Genomic DNA, 26,075 nt, shown 5'->3' with positions numbered 1-26,075 from the left:
GGAAAAAAAAGCTGCTGCAGATTCCTTCAAAATTAATAGAGACCAGATTTGATTGGAGGAGACCACCTGAGGATCTTGTCTAGAGATGTGGGAAAAAGTAAAAAAAAAAAAAAAAAAAAAAGACTACAGGACAGGTGACGTGTAAGATGATCCCTTTGCAAGGGAACAGCTCTGAGACTGGATGAAACTTGATGAATCTTGTTGGCTACAGAGTCCTCGTGACTTATTATTACATGGCATCCTTTTGTATGGCATGGTTAGAGGTTTGGTTATACAGTCAGTCCAAACAATGATCCAGCTCTCAGAGCACCTCTGTGTCAGGAGCCAGCCTTGGCGACCCCAAGCCTAGATAGACGCCAGAAAGTCTGGCATTCCACTCCCTTATCACAGGAGAGTCAGGATACCTGCCTGAGAACAATTAACTCATCCCTCCCCCCACCTCCTTTTTCTCTGCTCCTCCTTTCTCTTTAAAAAGCTCCTTGGTTTCAATAAAATTGGCCTTGACAATGGAATCTGCTTGGTCCCGCTCTTTCTTTCTCGCCCATTATTTGCAGGCGTGATCCACCTCGGACCCACGAATTACCGGAGCCCCGCGGGTTTCCTCAGAAATCAGCATCCAGAACAACTTCAAAGCTGTTAACCGAGATGGTCCAGCCTCACAGACTGGGGCAGCGGGGAGGGTGGGAGTGGGGTGGGGTGGGGGTGGAGGAGGGTAGTGGCCGGGGAGGTCAGCCTGGGTTTCTTTTGGTTCTCTAGTTAGGCCAGCTTTTCAGTTCCTGAAAGAAGCATCTTTCGTGTTGCTTGTGTTTGTGACGTGTAAATCGGCCATTTGGTCACTGAATAAGGGCAGAAGCAGATGACACAAAAGAACTCAGCCCCTGTTGATTGTGGACTGTGGTCAGTGGAACCTGGAGACTTCATGCTGCTAAGTTTGTTTTTCAAGACAGGGTTTCTGTAGACCATACTGGCCTTGAACTCACAGAGATCAGCTTGCCTCTGGCTCCCAAGTGCTGGTATTAAAATTGTGGGCCACCACCACTCAGTTGATGTTAAGTTTTTTGTTTTTTTGAGATAGGGTTCCTCTGTGGCTTTGGAGGCTGTCCTGGAACCAGCTCTTGTAGACCAGGCTGGTCTCAAACTCACAAAGATCCACCTGCCTCTGCCTCCTTAGTGCTGAGATTAAAGGTGACTACTCTTTATTATTATATTGGGCATAGGCTAAAAAGCCATGCCTCATCACATGGAAGGAAAGCCTTCAGTTGGCTTGAGGGCTTATGGTAGAGCACTGACTGAACTTGGCATTAGGAGAATGGTAAGAAAACCCTGGAAGGATTGACTTGCATTGCTTTTTTCTCAGCTGCTGGCACCTGTCCCTAAGAGACGCCCGCTAGCTGGATCCAGCCATCCTGCAGAAGCTGCCTTACTGTCCAGCTCAGGTAGCAGTTATTAAGGACTGTTTTCCATTGCAAATTTAGAAACGAGAAAGCTGGGTGAAATCAGATTAGGAACAAAGATCTCATAGTTGCTGGTGGGAGTAGAAATTGATAGTTTGGCATTATCTAGCAGCACACGGAGACACGTTTGCTTGAGGTGTATGCATGAGAGTGCTAGCCAACACGCCAAAAACTGGTCAGGGACCCATCTACAGTATAGCTGACAGTCACAAAGGATGCCAGACAACGGTGAAAATGAACAAAGGAAAGTATGTGTGGCACACACAATTTTGGACCAAGTAAGTACATCAGAAAATTGTCTCTAAGAAGTGCTTCCATCTGAAGGAAGTTCAAAGACAGGCAAAAGCCATATTCTTGTTTTCAAGACAAGGTTTCTCTTTGTATCCCTAGCTGCCCTAGAATTGGCTCTGTAGACCAGGCTGGCCTCAAACTCACAAAGACCTACCTGCTTCTGCCTGCTGAGTGCTGGGGTTAAAGGCGTGCACCACCACCCCCAGAATGATTTTTTTTTTTTTTTTTGGTATGCACATTTGTTTGTATGAGGGTGTCAGGTCCTCTGGAACTGGAGTAATGGACAGTTGTGAGCTGCCATGTGAGTGTTGGGAATTGAACCTCAGTCTTCTTGGAGGAAAAAACAAAACAAAAACAGCTGAGCCATTTCTCCAGCCCTTCAAATATAAATTAAAATATTAATTTAGGGTTTAGGCCAAGAGTAGAAAATGTTTTAAAAAATAGAGGATGAGGACACATGAGACAAAGCAAAAAGGAGGGGTAATGCAGTCTGAAGAGAAACCGGTGTACCAAAGGCAAAGTATTTAAATGTCCACTGTAGGATTAAGAAAGGCTCACACCCTGCCTGCCCACCTTCCTCAAGATGAAGCCGATACCCAGAGGGCTCTGTTCCCTCCTTTCATGGCTATCACCTTGTGATTCTCTTCATTAATAAGCTATGGTAAAAGTATAAGGAAAACATAGAGAGGCTGTCACCTTGGTCTGGACTCTCTGGGACATTATTTTTGACACCCATCATTTCCCATTTTGGAATGAAGCCTAAGTAGTTGAAAGCCACATAAAGACTGGCGTCCCCAGTGTGCAGCCTCACCCCCTCAGCAGATGGGAAACAGCACTAAGTTGCTGGCCAAGACAGCAAGCTGTATTATACCATGTCAGCAAGTTACTCCTGTCAAACCTTTCATTAGAAGGGGCTGCTGTGGTTTTCATTAAGTAAGACAATGGGAACATCCTCTATTGAGATGCAAGGCATGGATGCCTATATTATCACCACCACCATCAACTTCAGAGCAGATAATTCCATATCCACATTGACAACCGATTGCTGCTCTTAGAGGTTAAACATTTCTCCACGGTATTACAGCATCTAGAATGAGCTGCTAAGTGGCTGTAAATAGCTTACCCAGCTTCCTGATTTTTTTTTAAAGATTTTATTTATTATTATGTAAACAACATTCTGCTTCCATGTATATCTGCACACCAGAAGAGGGCACCAGGTCTCATTACAGATGGTTGTGAACCACCATGTGGTTGCTGGGAATTGAACTCAGGACCTCTGGAAGAGCAGTCGGTGCTCTTAATCTCTGAGCCATCTCTCCAGCTTCCTGATTTTAACATTTTACAAAATTTTTGTTATAAACAAGGATGTGAGCAACCTTCTACTTAATGGCATTAAAACTCAGGGCATTTTTTTAATTTTTGTTTAAATTAAAAACCTTATTTTACATACCAATCCCAGTTTCCTCTCCCTCCACCTGTCCCCATTCCACAAAGCCTCCCCCATCCACCACTAAGGGAGGGTGGGGCCTCCCATGGGGGATCATCAAAGTCTGTCATCACTGGGGCAGGACCAAGGCCCTCTCTGTTGTATCTAGGCTGAGTATCCCTCCATAGGGAATCGGCTCCCAATGTCCATTTGTACACTGGGGATAAACACTGGTTCCACTGCCAGAGGCCCCACGACTGATACCCACATTCAGGGGGCCTGGTTTGGTCTTATGTTGGCTCCCCAGCTGTCAGACTGTGGTCCATGAGTTCCCACTTTCTGTGGGCTTCCCCAACAGGGTCTTGATCCCTTTGCTTATCACTCCTCACTCTACAACTTTTATCTCAGGGCTTAGCAGTGAATCTGCTTCTGCTTTCAATAGCTACTGGATGAAGGCTCTTTGATGGAATTCAATGTAGTCATAGATCTCATTACAGAAGGGCATTTTTTTTTCTTGCTGCAAACTGCACGAGGCTTTATTGTAATTTAATGAGCTAACCCCATGTTAGCTCGGGTCTTTCACCCACCCGCCATGGCGGATGGACAGAAAAGACCAAGGAGAAGGGCATTTAAGGCAGTCTCTCCACTACTTAGATTCTTAGTTGGGGTCATCCTTGTGAATTCCTGGCAAATTCCCTAGTGCCAAGTTTCTCATTAAGCCCATAATGGCTCCCTCTATTAAGGTATCTCCTCCTGTTCTTCCCCTAACTTGACCTTCCTGACCATGCTCCCCATTTGCTCAGATCTTGTCACTTTCCCCTCTCTGTGGGACCACGTGTTGGTGGATTGTAGTCTGGTTATCCTTTGCACTGTCCAATATCCATATATGAGCGAGTACATACCGTATTTGTGTCTATGTTTGCTTACTCCAGATGGTTTCTTCTAGTTCCACCCATTTGCCTGTGAATTTCAGGATGTCATTTTTTTTTTACTTTAAAACACAGGACATTTTAAGACTTTAAAATGTAACATTAGGCCGGGTGGTGCACATTTAATCCCAGCACTCCGGAAACAGAGGCAGGTGGATCTCTGTGTTGAGTTCGAGATCAGCCTAGTCTATACAAGATGACAGGCTCCAAAGCCAGAGAATCCCTATCTCAAAAACAAACAAAAAAACAACCCACACCCCAAACCTACTCTCAAGGTTAAGTATTCAACATGAATCAGGTCATTACCCCCTCTCCAATGCCATTAGCATCCTGCAGTAGCAATCCAAGTAAAGACTTCACGAGACAACTTGTAAGAACTTTATTTTCCTTCCACCTTTTTTCCCTTTGCTCAGCTGTCTGCAGAGCAGCTCAGGACCACTCAGTGGTGGCTCCAACCCACTCAGTGGCCTGTGCTGTGGGAGCTGCTGACCAGTCCTCAGTGGCTGGCTGGGCACTCCAGTCTTCAGTAGGAAACTGCTGGATGGGTACAGAGGGCACCTGCACACCCTCAGACCAGTCGGCCACCTCTGGCTGAGCAGCAGTGAACTCTGGCGCTGGCGCAGTCCATTCACCCTGAAATTCCTCCTTGGTCACAGCCTTCTCGGCAGCAGCCTGCTCCTCCTTCTCAATCTAGTTTTTAAAAGCACATGACAGACAAGTTTAGCTACCCTGAACCAGACCAAGGTGGCCCACCCACTCAGTGGCAACAAGCATTTAGAAGAGTAAGCCTTACCTCCTCTGGGTCTCTGTAGAAGTAAAGGTCAGGCATTACCTCCCATGGGTGCTCACGGGAGATAGTGCCACGCATACGGAGTACTTCCCGGGCCAGCATCCACCACATCAGACCCACCGAGTGAGCTCCCTGAAAAGAGTGAGGGTCGTTAATCACAAGCCACTCACCTCACTACCTCTAGGGGCACAGGAACACACTAGTACAGACATACATGCAGGCAGAACTCTGACACACAAAATGACCCCGCAAACTAGGTGAAAACATGGGTCCATGATCACACTTGTAGCAAAGGTTACTATCAAACTCCACTCACTGGAACAGAGTGGGGTGTTAGCGAAAACCTTGCCACTCGTTTAGCACACTACCTACACTTGGGAGTTCATCGACCAGTTTGTGACCTCAACTCCAAGCTCTAACAATGTGCACAGAGATGAGGGGTTTCCCAGAACTCTCCACCAGAACACGTACCTTGTTGTTGCACGGAATGGCAATGTCCACGTAGCGGAGAGGAGAGTCTGTGTTACACAGAGCAATGGTGGGCAGGTTGACATAAGACGCCTCAGTGAGGGGCTGGTGGTCAGCCCTGGGGTCGGTGACCACTAGAAGCCGTGGCTCCCGGAAGGCTGCTTGGATCTGGTTGGTGAAGGTCCCAGGAGTGAAACGGCCAGCAATTGGAGTGGCTCCGGTGGCAGCAGCAAACTTCAGCACAGCTCGCTATGAAGGAAGACTGAGTCAGCATTTTCAAGCATAGTTTGCAAAGAAAACAGTTGATACCCATCCCACTTCCAGCCACAAGAAAGATGTCACCTTTCAACACTGAAGTCCAAGTAACAGCACATCCTTGAATTACACACACTCTTCTGAGGCTAAACTGAACACTTGCACACCACATCTCCTCATCTATGAAGCATCTCACATAACCCAAGTCCCTCAGGTTATTCACGCAGCAACCCCGCCCCCCCCCACCCCGTGCCTCTGTACACCTTTATCAGAACAGAGCAAGAACATCTCTTCCCTGCTTCTCCTCTAAAAATATTTCCTTTTTGTCTTATAGTTAATGGATGAGTGGTTTGTTGCACGTGTACAAGCATTTCACTCATACACGTGGAGGTCATGGGACGTTGAATCCCTTTGAACTGGAATTGTTTCTGGTTGTAAGCCTAGCCTGTAACAGCTGAGCTGTCCCTCCAGCCCTTGCTGGCTGAGTGCTGGCTACTGAACACAGGGCCTCTGTAAGCACAGTTCTCTTAATCACTGAGTATCTCAGTCCACATTTTGGGGAGTATACAGGATCTCAACTGTGTAGCCTTTCCTAAGAGACCTATCTGCCTGCCCCTCTCACCCTAGAGGTTTCCTGACCCCGACTCCCTCCCGGAGTTGGTCCTAAGCACCAGCCAACACTTCCTGAGGAGGGTTAACAGTAATTAAGCCATATTCTATCCTGTCCCACACAGGTCTAGACAGGCCCACTCTTAAGGAACCACCTGCACAGAGACTAACAGACCCTTACTGTAACATTAAATCACTTTTGCTGGAATTTAACTTAGGATGAACTGAATCCTCACTCTAACTCAGCCAGCCTGTAAATAACAGAAACAGCAGTTTTCCTAACAGCAAAAGATACTCTCACTTATAAAAACAAGACACAAGTTAGCAAATAAGAACTCTCAAGACCGCAGATGAGCTGTTACAAGGACCAGGCTCAAAGGGAAAGCAAGTTTACTCTGTGGCTGACGATACCTTTCTTTTGTCTGCCACTGAGGGATGTAGGACTGTTTCCTGCATGGTTTGCCTCCTCAGTCACTGTCCACAGGACTCTGAGAAGTTGTAGGAATATGCAGGGGCAGGCCCAAGGCCCAGCTTCATCTCCAACGTTGTGGAAAGGGACTGTACATCACAGGCAATGCCTCTGCTCCCCTACGCCACCAGGACAGAGCCCAGGGAGAGTGACCTCCTGGGATATCCACGTTGGATGCCTCTATTCCTCTATACCCTACCAATGTCTTTTGTGGATTACTGCCACAAAACAAATACCAGCTTCCAGTCTACAAACCTGCCCAGTGTTCCTGGAGGAGATGACGCTGACATCAGCGGGGTTCTCAATGGCAACGATGGCCCGGGCTGCCAGCAACAGCTTCTCCCACGTCCTCTTCAGATTGATGATGTAGATACCTAGGTGACAACAAGTGGATTGGGGCAGGGTTGTCAAGATAGTCTCTTGTTACCTAGGCACTGTTACTAGGCTGGCCTTGAACTCCGAGATCTACCTGCCTGCCTCCCAAGTGCACCTGGCAGCAAATAATTTCTAAATGGGGTGTCACGGATCAATCCCAGTGCCCCAGATGGATTTGCCGAAAGACACTGTAGGAAGGCAGACTGTGTATGTGGCAGTGACCACTATCAACTCCAGTCACAGAGACAAGCTCTACTGGTGTTAGCGAAAATCCTGCCGTGTATTCAATGTAGCACACTTCCGACACTCAGAAGTCCACTGGCCAAGGGTGGCCTCCACCCTGAGCTTTAATAGTGTGCAGCTTTAGTTCTGTCTTTCTCACGTGTTCTCACACATGTTCCTCCCTCCCTCTCAGCCCTCCTTTGTACCACTGCATAGAAATCAAATCCATCCTGCCAACCCCTCCCAACGCTCCATTCCCTCTCGTGAACGCACAACCTCCCCCTCTCCTCACAGCCCGTCCTGCCGCTCTTTCTTGGCAGTTTATGCCCACACCTCATTCTACTTCCCACTAACCCTACATGACTGATCTGTCATACAGGATGCCCCGTGGGAAACGAGATCCTTTCCCCCTACCTCTTACCCACAGCAAACCTTCCCAGCAGCGTACCCCCCACAACGGCGTAGTCCTTAGAAGAGGTCTGCCCTATGCGTCAAAAGGGTCACTGACCATCACTTTTCCTCTTGTAGATGTACTGCTCCATCTGGAAGTCAAGGTTGGTGCCACCTAGGTGGGTTCCTGCTGCAAGGAACTTGAGGACATCCTCCTCCTTCATCTGCAGGACATCGAGGGCTCCGGACATTGTGTAAGTTTCCCTTATAAGTTACGACGGGAATCTGAAAGAGACCAGGTTTCAATGTAGCCCCTGCCTCCCGGGAGCCGGATAAAGAAAGGCGTGTGCCACCAGGTGAAGCTGGAGCGGGGTGCACACGTGTTCCTCCCTCCCTCTCAGCGTCTCTGGCCACCTAGCCCACCAGTGCATCGGGACACACGGGAGAAACGCCGGCCAAGTGCAAGCTGACGCTTCCGCGCGCACAGACATTAAGTTTGCTCGCACAAGGCGTGGCGCATGCGCAGTCATGCTGGGGGGGGCGCCCCAGGCTTTGCGTGGTCCCCGATGCCCCCGGTCCTCACGGCCACTTCCCCAGCCCCTGCCGACAGGGCCTCCAGCCTGGCACGAGCGCCCGGGGACCTCGGGCGAGCACCCGCCGCCCGCCGCCCGCGGAGGCCGCCACGTGGCGCGGCGCCGGGACCAAGCTTCCGCCCGCGTAGCCGCGGCCTCGGGGCGTCCGCAGCCGACCCCGGAGCGGGAGGAACGAGCCCGTGGCGCCGGGCGGCACCGAGGAGCCCGCGGGAGACTCACCAAGAACAACGCCGTATGGACCCGTCCCGGGGCAGCGCGGAAAGGAGCGGCGGCCGGAAATGACGTCCTTAAATAGCCCACAGCCGGCCAATAGCAGAGCAGTTAGGGGGAAAGAGTGCCGAGCGGGCCTGCGCGCGGCGCACGCGCACCCGGGGCAAGCGGGCCCGCCGGTGCACCCGGAACGGAAGTTGGGATGTCCGCGCCTGGCCCGGAGGGATCGCTGTGTGGAGCGCGGGCCGGAAGTAGCTGGGGACACCGAGGGGTGCACGGCGCGCTAGCTGTGCAAGGGCGGTTTGTGCGAATCAGGCGAGCCCAGCCTGGAGGACCGTCACGGGGTGTCTGCAGGACGAACTACCGACTGACGCCAGCTCAGGCTCCATTCCGGGGTCTTTTTTCTTTTAAAGATTTATTTATTTATTATGTATAGTGTTCTGCCTGCAGATCAGAAGAGGGCACCAGATCTCATAACGGATGGTTGAGAGCCACCATGTGGTTGCTGGGAATTGAACTCAAGAGCAGCCAGTGCTCTTAACCTCTGAGCCATCTCTCCAGTCCCCTAACTAGTTGTTATAACAAGGTTTCTCTATATACCAATCCTGGCTGTCCTGGCACTCGCTCTGCAGACCAGGCTGGCCTTGAACTCACAGAGACCCACTACCCCTGCCAACCCAGTGCTGGGATTAAAGGCATGCGCCACCAACGCTCAATCTCTGGGATGTTTTCTTTAAAGTATAAAGCACATGACTGTATATATGATTTTTTTTGATCAAAGAGAAAATGCTGCCCAAGAGAAAACTCTACAGCCATTTAAGGATATTTCCTCACCTGAGGATGACTACGAAAATAAAATTGACATCCTATGTATGAAAGAAGGCTGTAAAATAACTAGATTGTCAGAAAAAAAATTTACTTAACCCTCATAACCAGCCTAGGCACTGGCGGCGTTCTTGTCCCCATTTCTTTGACCAAGTGACAGACAGGTTTTAACCCTGGGCCATCTGTGTCAGGTTATCAAACACCAGAGCACATACCCACCTACCACCCCTCTGCTCCTTGGAGAAAGTAATGGCTCCTTCCTAAACTTGTTAACAGCACCAAGAAAATGATGGGTGCCCAGTAGGGCATTCCCAAAGTGTTGAAGGATATGTGGAGAAATTTGGACGACACAGGTCATCTATCTACAAAGCATTTATACTGTTTATGCTGCTCAGCGGTAGAGTGCTTGCCTTACCTCACAAGGCTCTGGGTTTGTTCAGTTCCCAGAACTTCAAATGAAAAATTCCTGTTAATTCTAACCCTCTGGAGGCTTGGGCCAGACGGACAGTTTGCGCATGCAGTAATATCATCCCCCAAACAGTAAAACCAAAAAGAGGAAAGTATTGAACTCCTACATCAGGAATGTACCTCAAAATATTTTCATAGGTAAAAGAATACAGAATACTCTAGAATATATTAAATGATGTGTTCACAGGCCAAAGTACACAAAATAAGTTGTGGGCTGGGAAGGATTATGAGATCTTACAAGGGGAATTATTCTAAAACTAATTTAGGATCATGGATGCATTTTTTGGACAGGGTTTCACAAGTGGAGGGTGACTAAGCTTTCTTGACAGGTGAGACCACCGCACTAGTTACAATGTTCCCTTAGGTGTGACCACCACACTGGCTACAATGTTCCCTTGTATCTGCTCTTTTGTCAGTGCTGGGGTTTGAACCCAGGATCTTGCATGTATTAGCACTCCACTCAGCCATACGACCATCTCCAAACCACTGGGCTGTGTACTTCAAACAGGTACATTGTTTAGTATGTGAACTAAAGCTGCTTTGTTTTTCCTTTGGTTTTCTGAGGCAGGGTTTCTCTGTGTAGCTCTGGCTGTCCTGGAACTCACTTTGTAGACCAGGCTGGCCTCGAACTCACAGAGATTCACCTGCCTCTGCCTCCTGAGTGCTGGGATTAAAGGTGTGCATCACCACCTCCCAACTCTAAAGCTTTTTTTTTTTTTAAATTAAGTTTTAGGGACTTGTATAGCAGATCAAAATTTAAGTCACCTCAACACTGCTCTGTTATCCTCAGGGAGTGAGGCATACTATTTACCAGAACCTTTTTTTTTTTTTTTTAATTAAAGATAGGGTCTGATCATGTAGCCTTGGCTGACCTAGAACTCCCAGAGATCCACCTACCTCTCCCTCTCAAGTGCTGGGATTAACGGCATGCTCTTCTTCTATCTGCTAATTTTTTTTCGTTTTTCTGTTTTTCAAACAGCTCCCAAAGTGCTTTACTTTATTCCTCTGAACTTTAATTACGGGAAATGTGGGAATAACACAGATGAAAACAGTATACTGGGGGGTGTTGGTGGCCCACACCTTTAATCCCAGCATTCAAGAGCAGAGAGGCAGGCAGATCTCTGAGTACGAAGACAGCTTGGTCTATAAAGCAAGTTCCAGGACAGCCCGGGCTACACAGAGAAACCCTGTCTTGAAAAACAAAGACAAAACAAAACAAACAATAAATAAGGTCTGTCTTGTTTTTTGGGTGTTGTTGTTGCTCCTTGGTTTTTGGTTTTTTGTTTGTTTGTTTTTTGTCACCTCAGACAGTCTCCAGCCTGCTGATGTCTTTATTTAAAAACAAAAATTACATTTTATTTACATATTGGGTATGGGTGCTTGCCACAGTGCGCGTGAGGAGGTCAGAGGGCAACTTGCAGGAGCTACCCCCTCCTCCTCCATGGGTCCTGGGGATCCCGGGCAGCCCGTCTGACAAACGTCTTTACCTGCTGAGCCGTCACTGGTACACAACAGCTCTCGTTAGCTCCAGTCTTCCCGAACTTGAGCCTCCTGCTCTCAGACATAGTAGAAGCCCACAACTTCTCTACTGTGGGACTCCACGCCTACAGGCTATCTAAGGTGCCCTGTGATGTAGGTAGGTGCTGAGACAGAGGAACCTGGCACAGGTCTCCCTAGAAATACCTCTCTTGTGGGACAACCAAGCTCGACTCCTGGCTCCTGTGTGTATCGACGGGGCGTGTCTGGAGCTGTGGGCATCAGCGGCTCCACGTCTGAGGCTCTGAGGGCTCCAGTCACTCCTCTGGTCTCTCTCTGAATGGGGGACTAAAGGCAACTTATGCCTGGTTCTTCAGACAGCCCTTCACCCGACTCCAGGAGAGCAAGCTGCAGCGGCCCACGGCAAGAACCAGACAAGAGAGCAGATCTTCCTTCCCAGCGCTCTCCTGTCAGGACTTCAGGCCCATCCTGGCCATCATTTCTTCATAGACAGTCCATGCCATGGCAGCCATCAGAGTTCTACGGAGGGCCCGGGGAACACTGCCATGAAAGAAGCCACGCAGGCCGTGGTTCTGCAATGAAAACAAGCGTCAACACTTCAGAAGCAAAGCAGCAATGTAGCTAGTTATGTCTTATCTCCAGACAGTTTGCTACTCCAGTTTAGAATCTTAGTTTTTAACTGTCGAGCCACACCTGTGAGTTATGGCCCCAAGGGGATAAACAATGACCCTCCAATTTTTCTGTAACTGTTAGGATCCACCTCTTTAGATCTGCACTACCTAGGAAAACCTGTTAGTTTGAAAAAGAACATTTAGGGGGCTGGAGAAATGACTCAGAGGTTAAGAGCAGTGGCTGCTCTTCCAGAGGTCATAAGTTCAATTTCCAGCAACCACACAGTGGCTCACAACCACCAATAATTCGTTCTGGTGCCCTCTTCTGGCCTGCATTACAGGCATACATACAGGCAGAACACTGAACACTGTGTACATAATATTAAAAAAAAAAAAAAAAAAAAAAACACATTTAGAGCCAGGCGTTGGTGGAGCACGCCTTTAGTCCCAGAACTTAGTAGGCAAAGGCAGGTGGATCTCTTGAGTTTGAGGCCAGCCAGGTCTACATAATAAGCTCCAGGACAGTCAGGGCTACGTAATAGTGAGACTCTGTTCCCAAAACAAGGACATCCAGGAGCTGAGAGCACTTGCTGTTCTTCCAGAGTTTGCTTTGCAGACCCACATGGCAGCTCGCCATCATCTTCAACTCTAGCACCAGGGGAGAGGACGCTCTATTCTGGCATCCACAGGTGCACTCGCACCCACACACATACAGGTAAGTACAATTAAAGGGATTTTTAAAAGAACATTAAAGATTCTTCTGGGGTGCCAGAGATTAAAACCAGACCCAGGCAGCTGAAACTGCCTTATTCAGGGCTGCTGTGTGCAGTTTGGTTTGTATGTTTTCTATTTTCAGTGTTCTGGTTTGTCCGATTGCTTTGAGATGGGAGCCTCACTACCACAGCCCAGACAACACTGGCTTCGAACTCATGACCCTCCCCCTCCACCCACAGATCTCAGCGCTACGGTGACAGGTGTGCCCCACTGTGCTCAGTCTGCTCTACCACGTGTACAATGCCAAGAAGTGCCAAGCAGCACACAAAATACAGACGAGGGCTGATTGCCAAGCCTGGGATCTGGATCGGCTGCCGGAACTGGAGGTACAGTGGGAAGCTGGTAGACACAAGGTCCTCTTCCAGAGCAGTACACACTCCCAACTGGTGCGCCGTCGCTGCAGCCCCGGGGACGCACAATCCCCATGCTCCCAGTGTCTCTGGCACACTCAGAGGGGGTGTGCAGCTGCTCTGGAGACGTCCGCGACCACAAGAGCCACAAGTGCTCTGCGGCCTTACCTTGAAGATGAGGGCAGCTGCCTGGCCAATCCACTGAGACTTCACTGGGGAGAGCTGCATATGAGTCTTGATCACGTCTGCAGGTTGAGTCACCAGCGAAGCCAGAACGCCAGCCAATATCCCACAGCTGAAATTAACCAGGGGCATCAGAGCCACGTCCAACTGGTCTGAAACAGAGCAAGGGCAACAAAGGTTACACAGTCACAGTCCTCCCATGTGGTGCAGAGGCAGGGCTAACCAGTGTACTCAGACAGACCTGACCAGGGGCCTGTGGTGGGTCTGGATGATGGTGTCATGAGAAAAATTATTATTCAGTATAATGATTTTAAACAATTAATATGTTAATTATATCTGACAGTTAATTATGACTGTCTGACAGCTCTGCAGCAGCTGACTGGACAGTGCAGGTGTGGACGGCCTCTGACTGGATAGACAGTACAGGTGTAAACATCTGTAACTAGACAGACAGTGCAGGTGTGGACACCTGTGACTAGACTGTGCAGGTGTGGATACGCCCACCTTGTTGCTGACTCTAGGTCCTGAGTTCAGTTCCCAGCAACCACATGGTGGTTCACAACAATCTGTAATGAGGTCTTGTGCCCTCTTCTGGTGTGCAGGCAAACAACAAGCAGGTAGAACACTGTATACATAATAAATAATAAAATCTTTAAAAAAAAAAAAAGGACATTGTTGGCTTTAAAGATTCAATATTCTCCAGGTGTTGGTGGCGCACACCTTTAATGCCAGCACTCGGGAGGCAAAGGCAGGCAGATCTCTGGGAGTTTGAGGCCAGCGTGATCAACAAGAGCTAGTTCCAGGACAGCCTCCAAAGCCACAGAGAAACCCTGTCTTGAAAAACCAAAAAAAAAAAAAAAAAATTCAATATACATTTCTAATAATAAAAAAATGTCAATTCCAATTTTAAAGGATCAATAGATGTGAACTTTTATTTATTTTTTAAAGATTTTATTTATTTATTATGAATATAACATTCTGCTTCCATGTATATCTGCACACCAGAAGAGGGCACCAGATCTCATAACAGATGGTTGTGAGCCACCATGTGGTTGCTGGGAATTGAACTCAGGACATCTGGAAGAACAGTCAGTGCTCTTAACCTCTGAGCTACCTCTCCAGCTCTGAACTTTTATTTTTTAACTAATGTGTATTCATTGAACACGATAGGTCAAGCTTGATGATTCCTATCTTAATCCCAGTGCTCTAGAGGTGGAGGCAGGCTGATCCCTAGGGTCTGAGGCCAGTCTGGTTTACAATAGTGAGTTCTAGGCCAGCCAGGGCTACATAATAAGGCCTGGCTTCAAAATGAAAACAAAACACCACGTCTATGTTTCCTAACTGTCTTATATTTTTGTTGAAAAATGAGGCTGTGACCTGCAGGGTCACACCTGTTCCCTAGGGGGAAGGGGAAAGGGGGAAGGAGTCAGTCTCCCCAAACACTACAGACTCCCAGTCTCCCCAAACACTACAGACTCCCAGTCTCCCCAAACACTACAGACCCCCAGTCTCCCCAAACACTACAGACCCCCAGTCTCCCCAAACAGACTATCAGTCACCAGGACGCTATTCCCACCCCCACTTCCCCAACTATGCAGACAGCGAAATGAGTTCAGGTTCATTCTGCAGAACAGGTTCCAAGCAACCCTGCTCTGCTCAGTCAGCATTTACCACCCACAGACTTGGCTCTCAAGTTTATGGGGGCGGGGTCTGCCACAAACACCTCAAGTTTGCAGTTCTAGCCCCACCCATATATATATGTTGTCCTGAGGGCTCAGGACAACAGTAGCAGGGACACAGCAAGGGGAGTGAAAACTTTTCCTCAAGTTCCCAACCAGTCAGTGTTCCCCCACTGGTCTGACAGGATCACACAAGTGCTCACTGACAAACACACTTGCAGGCTGTACCCCAAAGCTCCTGCCCTAGGGTTCCCTGGATCAGGTCTGGGGCGTGCTATTACAGAACCTTGGCAAAACACACTTTGTTTCTCACCCAGCCCACCCTCTTTCCTTTAGAAGACACACACTCTATAGGGCATCCCAGTGCCCAGGCCCAAATTGGCTCCTGTGGTAGTCTGAATGTAATCGTCCCGTGAGCTCATAGAGAGGGGCACTATTAGGAGCTATGGCCTTGCTGGAGGAAGTGTGTCACTGAGGGAGTGGGCTTTGAGGTCTCACATATGCTCAAGCCACACCCAGTGTCTCAGACTACTTCCTGTTGTATACGGGTCAAGACTACTAACTCTCAGCTCCTCCAGCACCATGTCTGCCTGCATGCCACCATGTTGTACCGCGACAGTATGGACTGAACAACTGAATTGTAAGCCATCAATTAAATGTTCTCCTTCATAAGAGTTGCCATGGTCATGGTGTCTTCACAGCAATAGAAACCCTGACTAAGACAATGCCATTCCTAAAACTGCTATGACCATTCCAGAGAAAAGGCAAAAATGCAGCCCGCCTCTCCCCCGCTCACCCACCACTCCTACCCTTACCTGTGCCTCGGAGCACTGTGGTTTTGGTCTGGCTGTAAAACATCAGGTAGAGCCCTGAAAAGGGTGCATCACGAAGGAGAGTCGCTGTCAGGCCTCTGAAGAGGCCCCGGTGGCCCTCGCTGCAATAGATGCTCCTCAGAGCTGCATAGACGCTCTCATAGCTGTAAGTCCCACTCTACAAAGGGAGAGCAGATCCGGTGACTGGCACAGGCCAGCCTCTGAGCAGTGGCCCAAGCAGCCCTTAGATTCCATACCATCACCAGGGAGCCAGGCTTTAGTTCACATATGGCTAGCCCTGCCTAAAAACTGAGTTACCAGAGCACATCTGACCCTGAGGAGTCAGACTTCACACCTGGGCTGGCATAAGTGTGTGCCACCCAGAACCCCAAGGCTCTAAAGCTGTCAGACTTACCTCATAGCGAGTCTTGATCACTGTGATGGGTGACATGCAGACTCCTGCGACAGAGCGTGAGCCCATGCCCAGGATGACCGACTCCAGGGCGGTAGGAGGATGGCCTCGCAAGAAATACTGCTTCAAAGAATACAGAGTGCCAAAGTAGATTCCCACACCAGGGACACACCTCACAATGGACTGCAGGGAGAGAGGCAGAGCGAGAAGGTGAAACCAAAGACTGAAAGCTGCAAGGTGCCTGCTGGGGTGCCCCTCTGAGATCCCAGGGCGACCCCCACGCAAGGTGCCTGTTTAAGTTGTGAAGGGAGCACCCGTGGGAGGAGGGCAGACAGGATAGGCAACAGCCAATAAGGAGTGTGTGCAAGCAGCTACAGCTGGGGGAAGTTAGTCCCCTTGGCAAGCTCTAGCAATCAGTGAACACCCCACCCCTGTGATCTCTCTGCTGACAGGGCTAGGGCTGTAGTAGCTAAACCCCACTTCCCATCTTTCAGTGGCTGAAGGCTGCTGTGGGGGCGGGGGGAACCAATGCTCACTACTTCCACCAGCCAGGTGGGTCCTTGGGGCTAGAAAAAGTCTTTGGACAAAGAAATAAGGTGTAATTGTCGTAGCCCACTTTCACAGTGGTGGCAAAAGTGAGGCCACACTGACAGGCCATGGGATGTCAGCTTTGGAGCCAGTGCCATGCTAATCATACAGACATCAGTGACAGTACAGGGGACGGGAGGGAGAGAGCAGTCCCCTCAGATCTGTTGGGAGGGGGTGGCCAAAACAGTGGATAACACTGAGCCCTATGCAACCTGTCCTTTTGTCTTTACTGTGCAAATACAGGTGACAGAGCTTCATTTACAAACGAGGCTCTGACATCTTACTGGCCTGTTCTCCCTCTTGTGATATTTGTAGCCAATGAAACACCTGGGGGAGGGGATGAGGAGGTGACTGACACAGGTGCTGGGTGAGGTCAGGCTCCTACTGACCTGATGACCTGACATGGGGGACCAGCTGGACTGAGGAGCGGGGGTGCTGACAGCCAGGACATCCTGACAAGGAAAAGCTGATTTATTTCGGAAACTGTTCACAAGATCTGAAACTAGGTGTCCTCTCTTCAACTCAACAGAGCTGCTGCAGGAGTCACAGCCCTTCAGGGGCGCTCAAGGACAATGTGATCCCATGATTCTGTCTTTTAGCATGAAATCTGCAAATCTTGGTAATACCCACATCTCTTCTCCATCTGGTGACATTTGACCCCGTCTTCCCCTACCTTGCTTGTTTTCATTTTTACCCAGGGTCACGATAGCCATGACTGGCTGCTAGCTCACAACAGACATCCCCCTGCCACTGCTTCCCGAGCACTGGGATCATGCCAGCAGTTACTACCTAAAGGAAATGTCTTTTTAAAAAAAAAAAATTATTTATTTATTATGTATACAACATTCTGCTTCCATGTATATCTGCACACCAGAAGAGGGCACCAGATTTCATAACGGATGGTTGTGAGCCACCATGTGGTTGCTGGGAATTGAACTCAGGACCTCTGGAAGAGCAGTCAGTGCTCTTAACCTCTGAGCCATCTCTCCAGCTCCCATTAGCACTTCTTAACCTCTGAGCCATTTCTTCAGCTCAGAAATGTCTATTTTTTTTTATGTGTATAGATGTGTGTCTGTATGTTCATGTGTATAGACATATCTATATGTTTATGTGTACAGACATATCTATGTTTATGTGTACAGACGTGTGTCTGTATGTTTGTCTGTATGCTTATGTGTACAGACGTGTATCTGTATGTTCATGTGTACAGACGTGTATAGACGTCTGTGTAGATGGGTTTGTACAAATACATGTGAGAATGCAAAGTCCAGAAAAGGACGTAGGATCCCCTGGACCTCGAATTACAGATGGTTGTGAGCTGCCTGACATGGATGCTGGCATGGAACCCAGGTTTAAACACACGGTTTGTTTGCTCAAGGCATGTTCCTAACCACTGAGCCATCCTCTAGCCCATTAGCATTTCTTTTTTTTTTTTAGTCCTTTTGTTTTTTTTTAACATTTATTTATTTCTTTTATCTATGCCAGTGCTCTATCTGCATGTATGCCTTTATGCCAGAAGAGGGCACCAGATCTCATAACCGATGGTTGTGAGCCACCATGTGGTTGCTGGGAGTTGAACTCAGGACTTCTGGAAGAGCAGTCAGTGCTCTTAACCTCTGAGCCATCTCTCCAGCTCCCATTAGCACTTCTTAACAACCTTCAATCTGGTCCCTCACTTCCTGTCAGGCCACCTCGGGCTCTGCTGTCCCTGCCCTGTTGTGGGCATGGGTCCCCCTGGACGCAGGTCCCCCTGGCTGGGCACCTCAGAGAAGAGCCTCACTGTTTCACATGTGACCCCTTGCTGGTTCCCTTTCTCCACAGGCATGTCAACAGCCCAGAAATGTGCAGCTGCTTCAGCCGCACATGCGGCTTGTTCCCACCCAAGGCTGCTTCCTGAAGCAGGTAACCGTATCCCTCAGTTGCGCTGAGCTGAGCGGCTTGTTTGTAGTCACTCATTTCAGGAGAGCTCCAGCTGGAGCCTTGGGTCTTGGAGCAGACTCAGTGCCCTCTGGTGTAACACGCCCCCATCAATTACCCATATTTCCTGCTCCTGTTTCCACTCACAGCTGCAGTGTGCGGCCACCTTAACCTAGCATTTTCTACACACCATGGCTGTGATCACACTGGGCTGTCAACTTCTGCAGTATGAATTATGACAATAAAAATAGCCTGGATTTCTTCTTCCTTCTCCACAACTTCAGGGACACAGTGTTCCTTCCTGCCATACAGTGTTTTTTTCTTTTCTTCTTAAGTCAAGATCTTGTACCTTCCCCCCCCCCCGCCCTGCCCCCAAGCCCTGGGCAGCTTCTCTTTGGCACATCCCACTGTCAGCACCTTGTGCTCCTGAGGACATCAGTAAGAACACCGGGTGCCAGGACACACGCCTCAGAATTGCCCAGCAGTTATCTGATAGCTAAGACAGCTACTGAGTGATTGATGGGCGGGTGGTGAGCACAGCTCCTGTGTGAGTAATGCCTCACACTCAGAACAATGAACGACCAAAAGCCTGTGGATTGCTCATCTACAGAATTTTCTAGTTAATGTTTTTGGAGCAGGGCTGACTGTAGGAAACTAAACCAAAGACTATGGTTGGAAAGGGAAATGTCCCAGACAAACCATGTGCTTAAACACCTTGTCACCAGTTGGTGGTGATGTTTTGAGAGACTCTGAAAGGTCAGGTAGGAGGTGGGTCACTGGAGCTGGCTTCTCAGGTATGTCATAGCCCTGCCTACTCCTAGCCAAGGCTCTCTGCTTCCTGATTTGCTGAGATGTGACCAGTTATCTCATGCCCCTCCCACAAGGCTAAGGAGAGCTATTCCAGCTGCCTCGCCTTTCCCACCAAGATGGACTCTGTCCCCACACAAGCGTCTCCTCTCTTGAGCTATTCCTGTCAGGGATTTTGTCACAGCCATGAAAAGTGACTGATGCACACAGATGGGGAGGAGCAACACCTGGTGGGGTGGAGGAGGGTGATCACTAGGGGGGTATGCACAGAACCGGATCAAAAGGCAGCTTACAGGAGACATCCCTCTCCAGAGGCCCAGAAGACTTTCTGTGCGGACCACCTTCAAGAACACAGCCAGCATCCCGACACGCCTGGACCTGATGGGGAAAACATGGACGCGAAAAGAAAACAAATGTTACAACAGACCCTCACGGCCGAGCTCCCACTCAGACTGTATAAAACAAGCAGGGATCTCGACAATGCATCTTAGAATTTCTCTTTTAAAAAGTCATTATGTAGTGTGAGTGTGTGTGTGTGTGTGTGTGTGTGTGTGTGTGTGTGTGTGCGCGCGCGCGCGCGCGCGTGTGTGCGCATGCATACATACATACACACACGTGGAACTCTGAGAATAACTTGCAGGAGTCAGTTCTCTCCTCTCAAGCATGTCCTAGAGATCAAGCTCAGCTTGGCAGCAGGCACCTTCACTGCTAACCCATCTCACCAGCCCTAGAATTGCTCTTGATTTCCATGTGTTCATGGTTTGGCACATACATATCTAACTGTCTATTCACACCACAGCAATGGGATAAATTCCACTTTACATACACTTTTTGTAGTTCCCATAGCACTGAGAAACATAAATACATTCAAAATGGATGTTATTTCCAAAACACCAAGTGCCAGCAGCATAGTTACAATGTCACAAGCTAGCACAAGAAAAGTGCAAATGTCTCCAAAGAAGGTCCTCTGGAGCCGCTCAAAAAGACCCCAGTTAATCAAGAAAAATCAATTATAATGTGTATGAATATAAAACTATATTAGGATCCACAAGCACATCGCCCAGTACCCAGTACTCAGGAAGCTGAGGCAGCAGGATTGCCAGTTCAAGGTCAGCATGGGATACACACCAATACTCTTTTTCTTTTTTTGAGACAGGGTTTCTCTGTGTAGCTTTGGAGCCTGTCCTGGCACTCGCTGCTGGAGACCAGGCTGGCCTCGAACTCACAGAGATCAGCCTGCCTCTGCCTCCTGAGTGCTGTGATTAAAGGTGTGTGCCACCAACACCCGGCCACAGCAATACTCTTGTCTGAAGCAAATACAACAACAAAAAGGAATTCCAGCCTGGCTGTGTTTCTCTAACATAATGAAGTTTGAGTTAATATGTAGCCTAGTCCTGTGGCTGAGAAGCTGCTAAACCCAGCTCCTCTATGAAGCAGGCAGCAGCCTACCGTAGGTCTGAGGGCTGCAGGGTCTGCAGGCGGGTCTTGAGGAGATCCAGAGGCTGGAAGAGGAGGGTGGAGCAGGTCCCACTGATGGAGCCGCAGAGGAAAGCCTTGATCACCGGATGTAACTGCAAGACAAGAGCCCATGGCGTCAGCAGGCCCACTCACTGTGGCATCAGCAGGCCTACCCCACCCACCAAGCCCAGCTCCTTTCCCCACACCTGTGCCTGCCACTCTTTTCCTGAAGACCTTCAGGCACTACCTGTCACAACTCCGTTCTAGCCTACTACTTCTAGCCAAGGCTCTCTGCTTCCTGATTTGCTGGGCTGTGACCACTTGCCTCATGCCCCTCTCACAAGGCTGTTGGAGGCTACTTCAATTGCCATACCCTTCCCACCAGGATAGGAATGTAAAATCTGCAGCCAATACTGAAATGTGCACAGCAAAAGGGCCTCTTTGGTCTCACTATTTACTGCTATAATGTTGGTTCCACAAGGCAACAAGTCCATTTTCATGGCACATTTCCCTATCTGTCCTGACTGAAGAATTACTGATCACGTTCTTATCCTGAGTGTAGTTTTAGCTGTTGGCTCCCCCAAGCTACCTGGTTGTAGGATCTTTAGATATTTATAAGAACAAGTCAAAACCTATGATAGCATAAGCTTGGCCAGTATGTATAGAAAGCTTCCAGTACTCCATTAATTTCTGTGCTTAAAGCTCTGCTTTTCAAGCCAAGTGGTGGTGGCACACACCTTTGATCCCAGCACCTGGGAGGAGGGGCAGATGGGTCTGAGTTTGAGGCCAGCCTGGCCTACACAGTGAGTTCCCTGTCAACTACACAGAGAAACCCTGGGGAAAAAAAATCAGCAAAAATAAAAACGAATGAAAAACCCCTCTGCCTTTTTTTTTTTTTTTTTTTTTTTTTTTTTTTTTTTTTTTTTTTTTGGTTTTTCAAGACAGAGTTTCTCTGTGTAGCTTTGGAGCCTATCCTGACACTTGCTCTGGAGACCAGGCTGGCCTTGAACTCACAGAGATCCCCCTGCCTCCCGAGTGCTGGGATTAAAGGTGCGCACCACCAACGCCCAGCCCCCTCTGCCTTTCTTGTACCCATCACAGTGAGACCCAAGCCGACCACACACTGGGCAGTGCAGTCACTTCTGGGATGTGGCCCCTCCCTCAGCCCTGCACGGTCACACGCTGGCTTATCTTCTGGCTCCATACAGAAGGGCAGCTGTCTTTCAGATACTGAAGTATCTCCCCCATGCATACTCCAGGAGCGCCAGCTCAGGGGACTGGACTTACACGAGTCCCCTTCCTGGAATGCAGCAGGATCACCAATGACAATGGACAGACACTTCAAAACTCCCTCCCCTCCAAACAAGACACTTGGCAGAGCCCATCTGGGGACCTTCTCTTCCCCCGTTCTCTGCACCCCACCCCACCCCTGAGGTCACACAAGATTAAGCTCATTCTAGGTGGTTTTAATGAATCATAAATAATTTATCATTACAGGTATGGCCATAGACTACTCTTAAAATAACTGACACATTGTAGCCCTAATGGCTTACTAGGACGGCTGAGGTCTCTGTTACAGCAAATATCCAGGAACCCCAATGCCAGTTATCTGAAGTACCCACTTCAGAGAGAAGAGAGCCCACCCTAACTTCCACGAAATACACCTGGTGTTGGTTTCAAGACCAGGGGGACCAGGTAAGTTCTGAGAGTTGAATCCTGGATGGGACAACAGCCCCAGTGCCAGCAGGGCTCTCAGAAGACAGCAGGTGAAACCAGGCAGTGTGTGTACCTGAGCACATCTGAACTGGCAGCCAGTGCCCTCTCCCCAGAGATGCCAACACTCCCCAAACCTGCTCCTCAGCCTCACCTGAGCCTCTGCAGTGTCGGGGGGTTCAACCTCCTCACAGGCCAGGTCCCTCTCTTCCTTGGCCATCTCTTCTCTGCCTGGAAACCTGCTCCAGAGCCTCTGTTTCCAGTGCCACCCTGTGGCATCTCCATTCCCTCTGTGCCAGTCACTCCTCATGCCTCAGGCTCGACATCTAGTCAGAACTCCCCCAGTAAGGCTCCTGCACATCCCAGGCCCCCTCTTGCGCCCGTCTATAACTTACTTAATTCTATCAGTGACCAACTCTCTCTCGGTATTGTTTCTTCGGCTACCACCCCACCTCACCCCTCCGGGGTTACAGGTCTCTCTTCCCTCTGCCGGCTCCCTCTGCCGGCACCTCAGCGCTACTGCACCTCCTCGCTCTTCAGTCTGCAGTCCTTTCTCAGCGGTCTCACCCACAACCGGCCTTCCACCCCTCCCTCCCTCTGCCATCCCAGTACCCCCTTCTGCCCACAGGGGCCTCAAAGTCAGCAGTTCAAACTGGAAACTTGGGCAGCACTCCCGCACACCTCCTCCTCCCCAGTCCCAGGAGACTTGCTCTGCCTGCTGCTTCCTGACCAGGCCGATGGCTGACCCAGCAGTCTGCCCTATCCGTCCCTTCAACCTCAACAACAGAGAGGTTCTCTGCAGAATGAGTTCACTGGGGAAGGAGCAGGGGGCTGCAAATGCGGTTCGTGTGCCAGGAGAAATCACATTCTTGAGCCCTCTCCTTCCAGCCCCAGCAATGAACTCCACGCTCTCATTTCTGTTGTCCTCTCCTTGCTCTGGCCCTGCTCACCGCTCTCTTCCACTGAGCCAGGCTCTCACACCCCTCAGACAGCTTCAGTGTCTTTAGTTTCTATCCTTCCATCCACACACAACCGCTCTGTGGAGCTCCAGACAAACTCACACTGCCACTGCTCAGATGACATTTCCTAAACCTGAGCTAGCTCTCTCCTTTACTCCAACCTGCTGCTGCTGGGTATGGGCATCCAAGCAAACACCCTTTGTTTATCCACGCTGGTCTGGGCCTCTCCACACTCACTCATTCTTGTCTTCATAGCAGTGACTGAACACATCACTGGCCCAATAAATATTGAGCCAACAAAAAGAGCCAACAACTTTTTTTTATGTTTTGTTTTTCAAGACGGGGCTTCTCTGTGTAGCCCTGGCTGGCCTTGAACTCAGAGATCTGTCTGCCTCTGCCTCCTAGGATTAAAGGCCTGTGCCACCACCACCTGGCCACAATGTCAATTCCAATAGATAAATCCAAAAATAAATAAATAAATAAATAAATAAATAAATAAAAGAGGGCTGGTAACTTAAACAGCACTGTGACTTTTGTAGGTGTACGGCATATCCTTTGAGTGGATTAGTTTTTGTGGACCTATGGCTGTGCTTGTTTTGAGACAGGGTCTCACTATCACACAGATCTGCTTGCCTCTGCAGGAGCCACCGTGCCAGGCCCTGGATTTAGTTTTATGTGTTATAGAGGTGGAGACTAAGATGTCTTGCCACAGGGCTACACCACCAATTTTAAGACATCTAATTATTAAATTATTAATATTTAATAATCATTCATTATTAAATTATTAATTTAATTAAATCTAATTATTAAAGAAAGGTGAACATTCCAATTTTCTAAGTGTGAGAACAGACAGAAACATTGGGAAGGGGCTGGCCAACAGTCAAAAGTGAGTAGTGCTCTTCCAGAGGACCAGGGGTTCCCAGCCGGGGTGCTCACAACCACCTGTAACTCCAGCTCCAGGGGATCCCAACACCCCCTGGGTCTCCAAGTGCACCTGCTCTCTTGTGCACATACACCCACCACACGCGCGCGCAGGCACGCAGGCGCGCATACACAGGCACACGTGCACGCGCACACACACGGGCACACACAGGCGCGCGCGCACACACGCACACAAAAACTAAAAGCATAACCAGCAAATGGACCGCACACAAACACAGGCCTCACTTCAACAGCCGATTAGTTCCACAATTTCCACGTCCCACACAAGCAAAGCCAACAACTCCCTAGGGCAGCACAGCAGAGGGAGGACGGCAGTTCTGAAAGACGTGATCCCGGGGCCGCCATGGTATCTTTAAAGATTCCCAGAAAGCCACACACCCGGGAGCGCACGCCCTTCGGATCCGCACTCTGCAGGCAGAGGCAGGCGGGTCTCTGCGAGTTCGAGGCCGGCCTGGTCTCCACCGCGAGTTCCAGCCGGGGCTGCACAGCCAGACTCAAAACCCGGCAACAACTCTAGAAGAGATTCCAGTCTGCGTCCTCCTCCCCCTCCCTCCTCCCTCCTCCCCTAGGAGCACCGCCGCCCGGCCTCCCGCCGCAGCCTACGGTCGCCGAGGACCCGCCCAGGCCGCGGAGACTCCGCCCCGCCCCGCCCCCGCCTCCGCCAATGGCAGCCCGGCGCCCGGCCGCGCAGCCAATCTGACGGAGGGGGCGTGGCCTTCGCGAGCTGCGGACGCGGAGGCAGCAGCAGCAGCAGCAGCCCGCGGGGAAGCCGGGCCGGGAAGGCGCCCGGACAGAGGAGGCCCGGGCTGACGGACCGCTCGTAGCCGGCACCGCCAGAATGTTCTAGAACTAGAATGTTCTAGAAGCACAAGGCAGTTCCCGCTCCCCCGTCCCCACGAGCTCACCATGAGCGTCTCCACCGTGTCCTCCACGTCCTGCGGCGGCAGCAGCGCAGAGCGCGCCTTCTCGATCACGGGGGACGCGAGCCCGGCCCCGGCGACTGCGAGGCTCTGCGGCTCCGCGCTCACGCCCATCCCTCTCCTCCCCGCCCGCCCGCCCGTCCGTCACCTCGCCGCTGGCCTCAGTACCCGAGGCTAGCGGGTCTGTGTTTCCGGAGGAGGAGAAAGTAGAAGGAACCACTTCCGCTTCCGTGGCATAGCTCCTCCGGCGCCGAGTAGCGTTCTTAATGCCACCTGGTGGCTACACGCAGAACTGCAGGGTCCTCGGTGGTTAGTTGGAGAACCAAAGTCTTGCTGCCTCCGGCTTGGGGCTTTGGTTTTGGTGGCTAAAGCGCTTTTTTCGAAACGTGTGACCGGCTGAGTTTTAATTGTATTTCATTTTAATAAATTATATTTAATAACTGAAGCAGGTTGGGATGCCTTCTTTTTAGACACGACTTTTTAAAATCAGAATTCACATTTCTCCATTGATTTATCTATTTACTTTTTGGTTTTGTTTTGCGAGACAGGGTTTCTCTTGTGTAGCCCTGGCTGTTCTGGAGCTGGCTCTGTAGACCAAGCTGGCCTTGAATTCACAGATCCGCCTGCCTCTGCCTCCCGAGTGTTGGGATTAAAGGTGTGCGCCACCACCTGGCCTCTT

General features: G+C 49.9%; 2 protein-coding genes and 3 non-coding genes across 9 annotated transcripts; all 5 read right to left on the bottom strand.

Moving 5' to 3' along the window:
* Nucleotides 1-4,464: 4,464 nt before the first annotated feature.
* On the bottom strand, nt 4,465-8,509 carry Rpsa (ribosomal protein SA). The gene is given in 6 exon segments (NM_001244033.1): nt 4,465-4,790; nt 4,894-5,022; nt 5,362-5,607; nt 6,947-7,065; nt 7,797-7,963; nt 8,491-8,509. Coding segments are annotated over 5 exon segments (888 nt in total). The 5' UTR covers nt 7,930-7,963; nt 8,491-8,509; the 3' UTR covers nt 4,465-4,529.
* LOC113835626 lies at nt 5,172-5,320 on the bottom strand. The gene has a single exon (XR_003485306.1). It is a non-coding gene; the product is annotated as a small nucleolar RNA SNORA62/SNORA6 family (small nucleolar RNA).
* On the bottom strand, nt 6,664-6,865 carry LOC113835625. Its single transcript, XR_003485305.1, has one exon. It is a non-coding gene; the product is annotated as a small nucleolar RNA SNORA73 family (small nucleolar RNA).
* Nucleotides 7,274-7,428, bottom strand: LOC113835627. The gene has a single exon (XR_003485307.1). It is a non-coding gene; the product is annotated as a small nucleolar RNA SNORA62/SNORA6 family (small nucleolar RNA).
* Nucleotides 8,510-11,087: 2,578 nt separating the features above from the next.
* Slc25a38 (solute carrier family 25 member 38) lies at nt 11,088-25,539 on the bottom strand. Of its 5 annotated transcripts, XM_027415399.2 has the most exons (9): nt 24,855-25,004; nt 22,730-22,901; nt 20,854-20,975; nt 19,698-19,782; nt 17,070-17,132; nt 16,096-16,275; nt 15,684-15,858; nt 13,175-13,341; nt 11,088-11,843 (listed from the first exon to the last, which is right to left on the bottom strand). In XM_027415399.2, exons 2-9 carry the CDS (start codon nt 22,883-22,885, stop codon nt 11,721-11,723), a joined length of 1,071 nt encoding a protein of 356 aa, XP_027271200.1. In that variant the 5' UTR covers nt 22,886-22,901; nt 24,855-25,004; the 3' UTR covers nt 11,088-11,720. The 5 variants fall into 5 exon arrangements, with proteins under 5 accessions (XP_027271200.1, XP_027271201.1, XP_027271199.1 ...); XM_027415400.2 differs by lacking the exons at nt 22,730-22,901; nt 24,855-25,004 and adding an exon at nt 25,382-25,539; XM_027415398.2 differs by lacking the exon at nt 24,855-25,004 and having other exon boundaries at nt 22,730-22,964.
* Nucleotides 25,540-26,075: the final 536 nt, after the last annotated feature.

Source organism: Cricetulus griseus, chromosome 4 (genome assembly GCF_003668045.3).
Source record: "Cricetulus griseus strain 17A/GY chromosome 4, alternate assembly CriGri-PICRH-1.0, whole genome shotgun sequence".
Classification (NCBI taxonomy): domain Eukaryota; kingdom Metazoa; phylum Chordata; class Mammalia; order Rodentia; family Cricetidae; genus Cricetulus; species Cricetulus griseus.
This window is presented reverse-complemented; position numbering and strand designations above follow the sequence as displayed.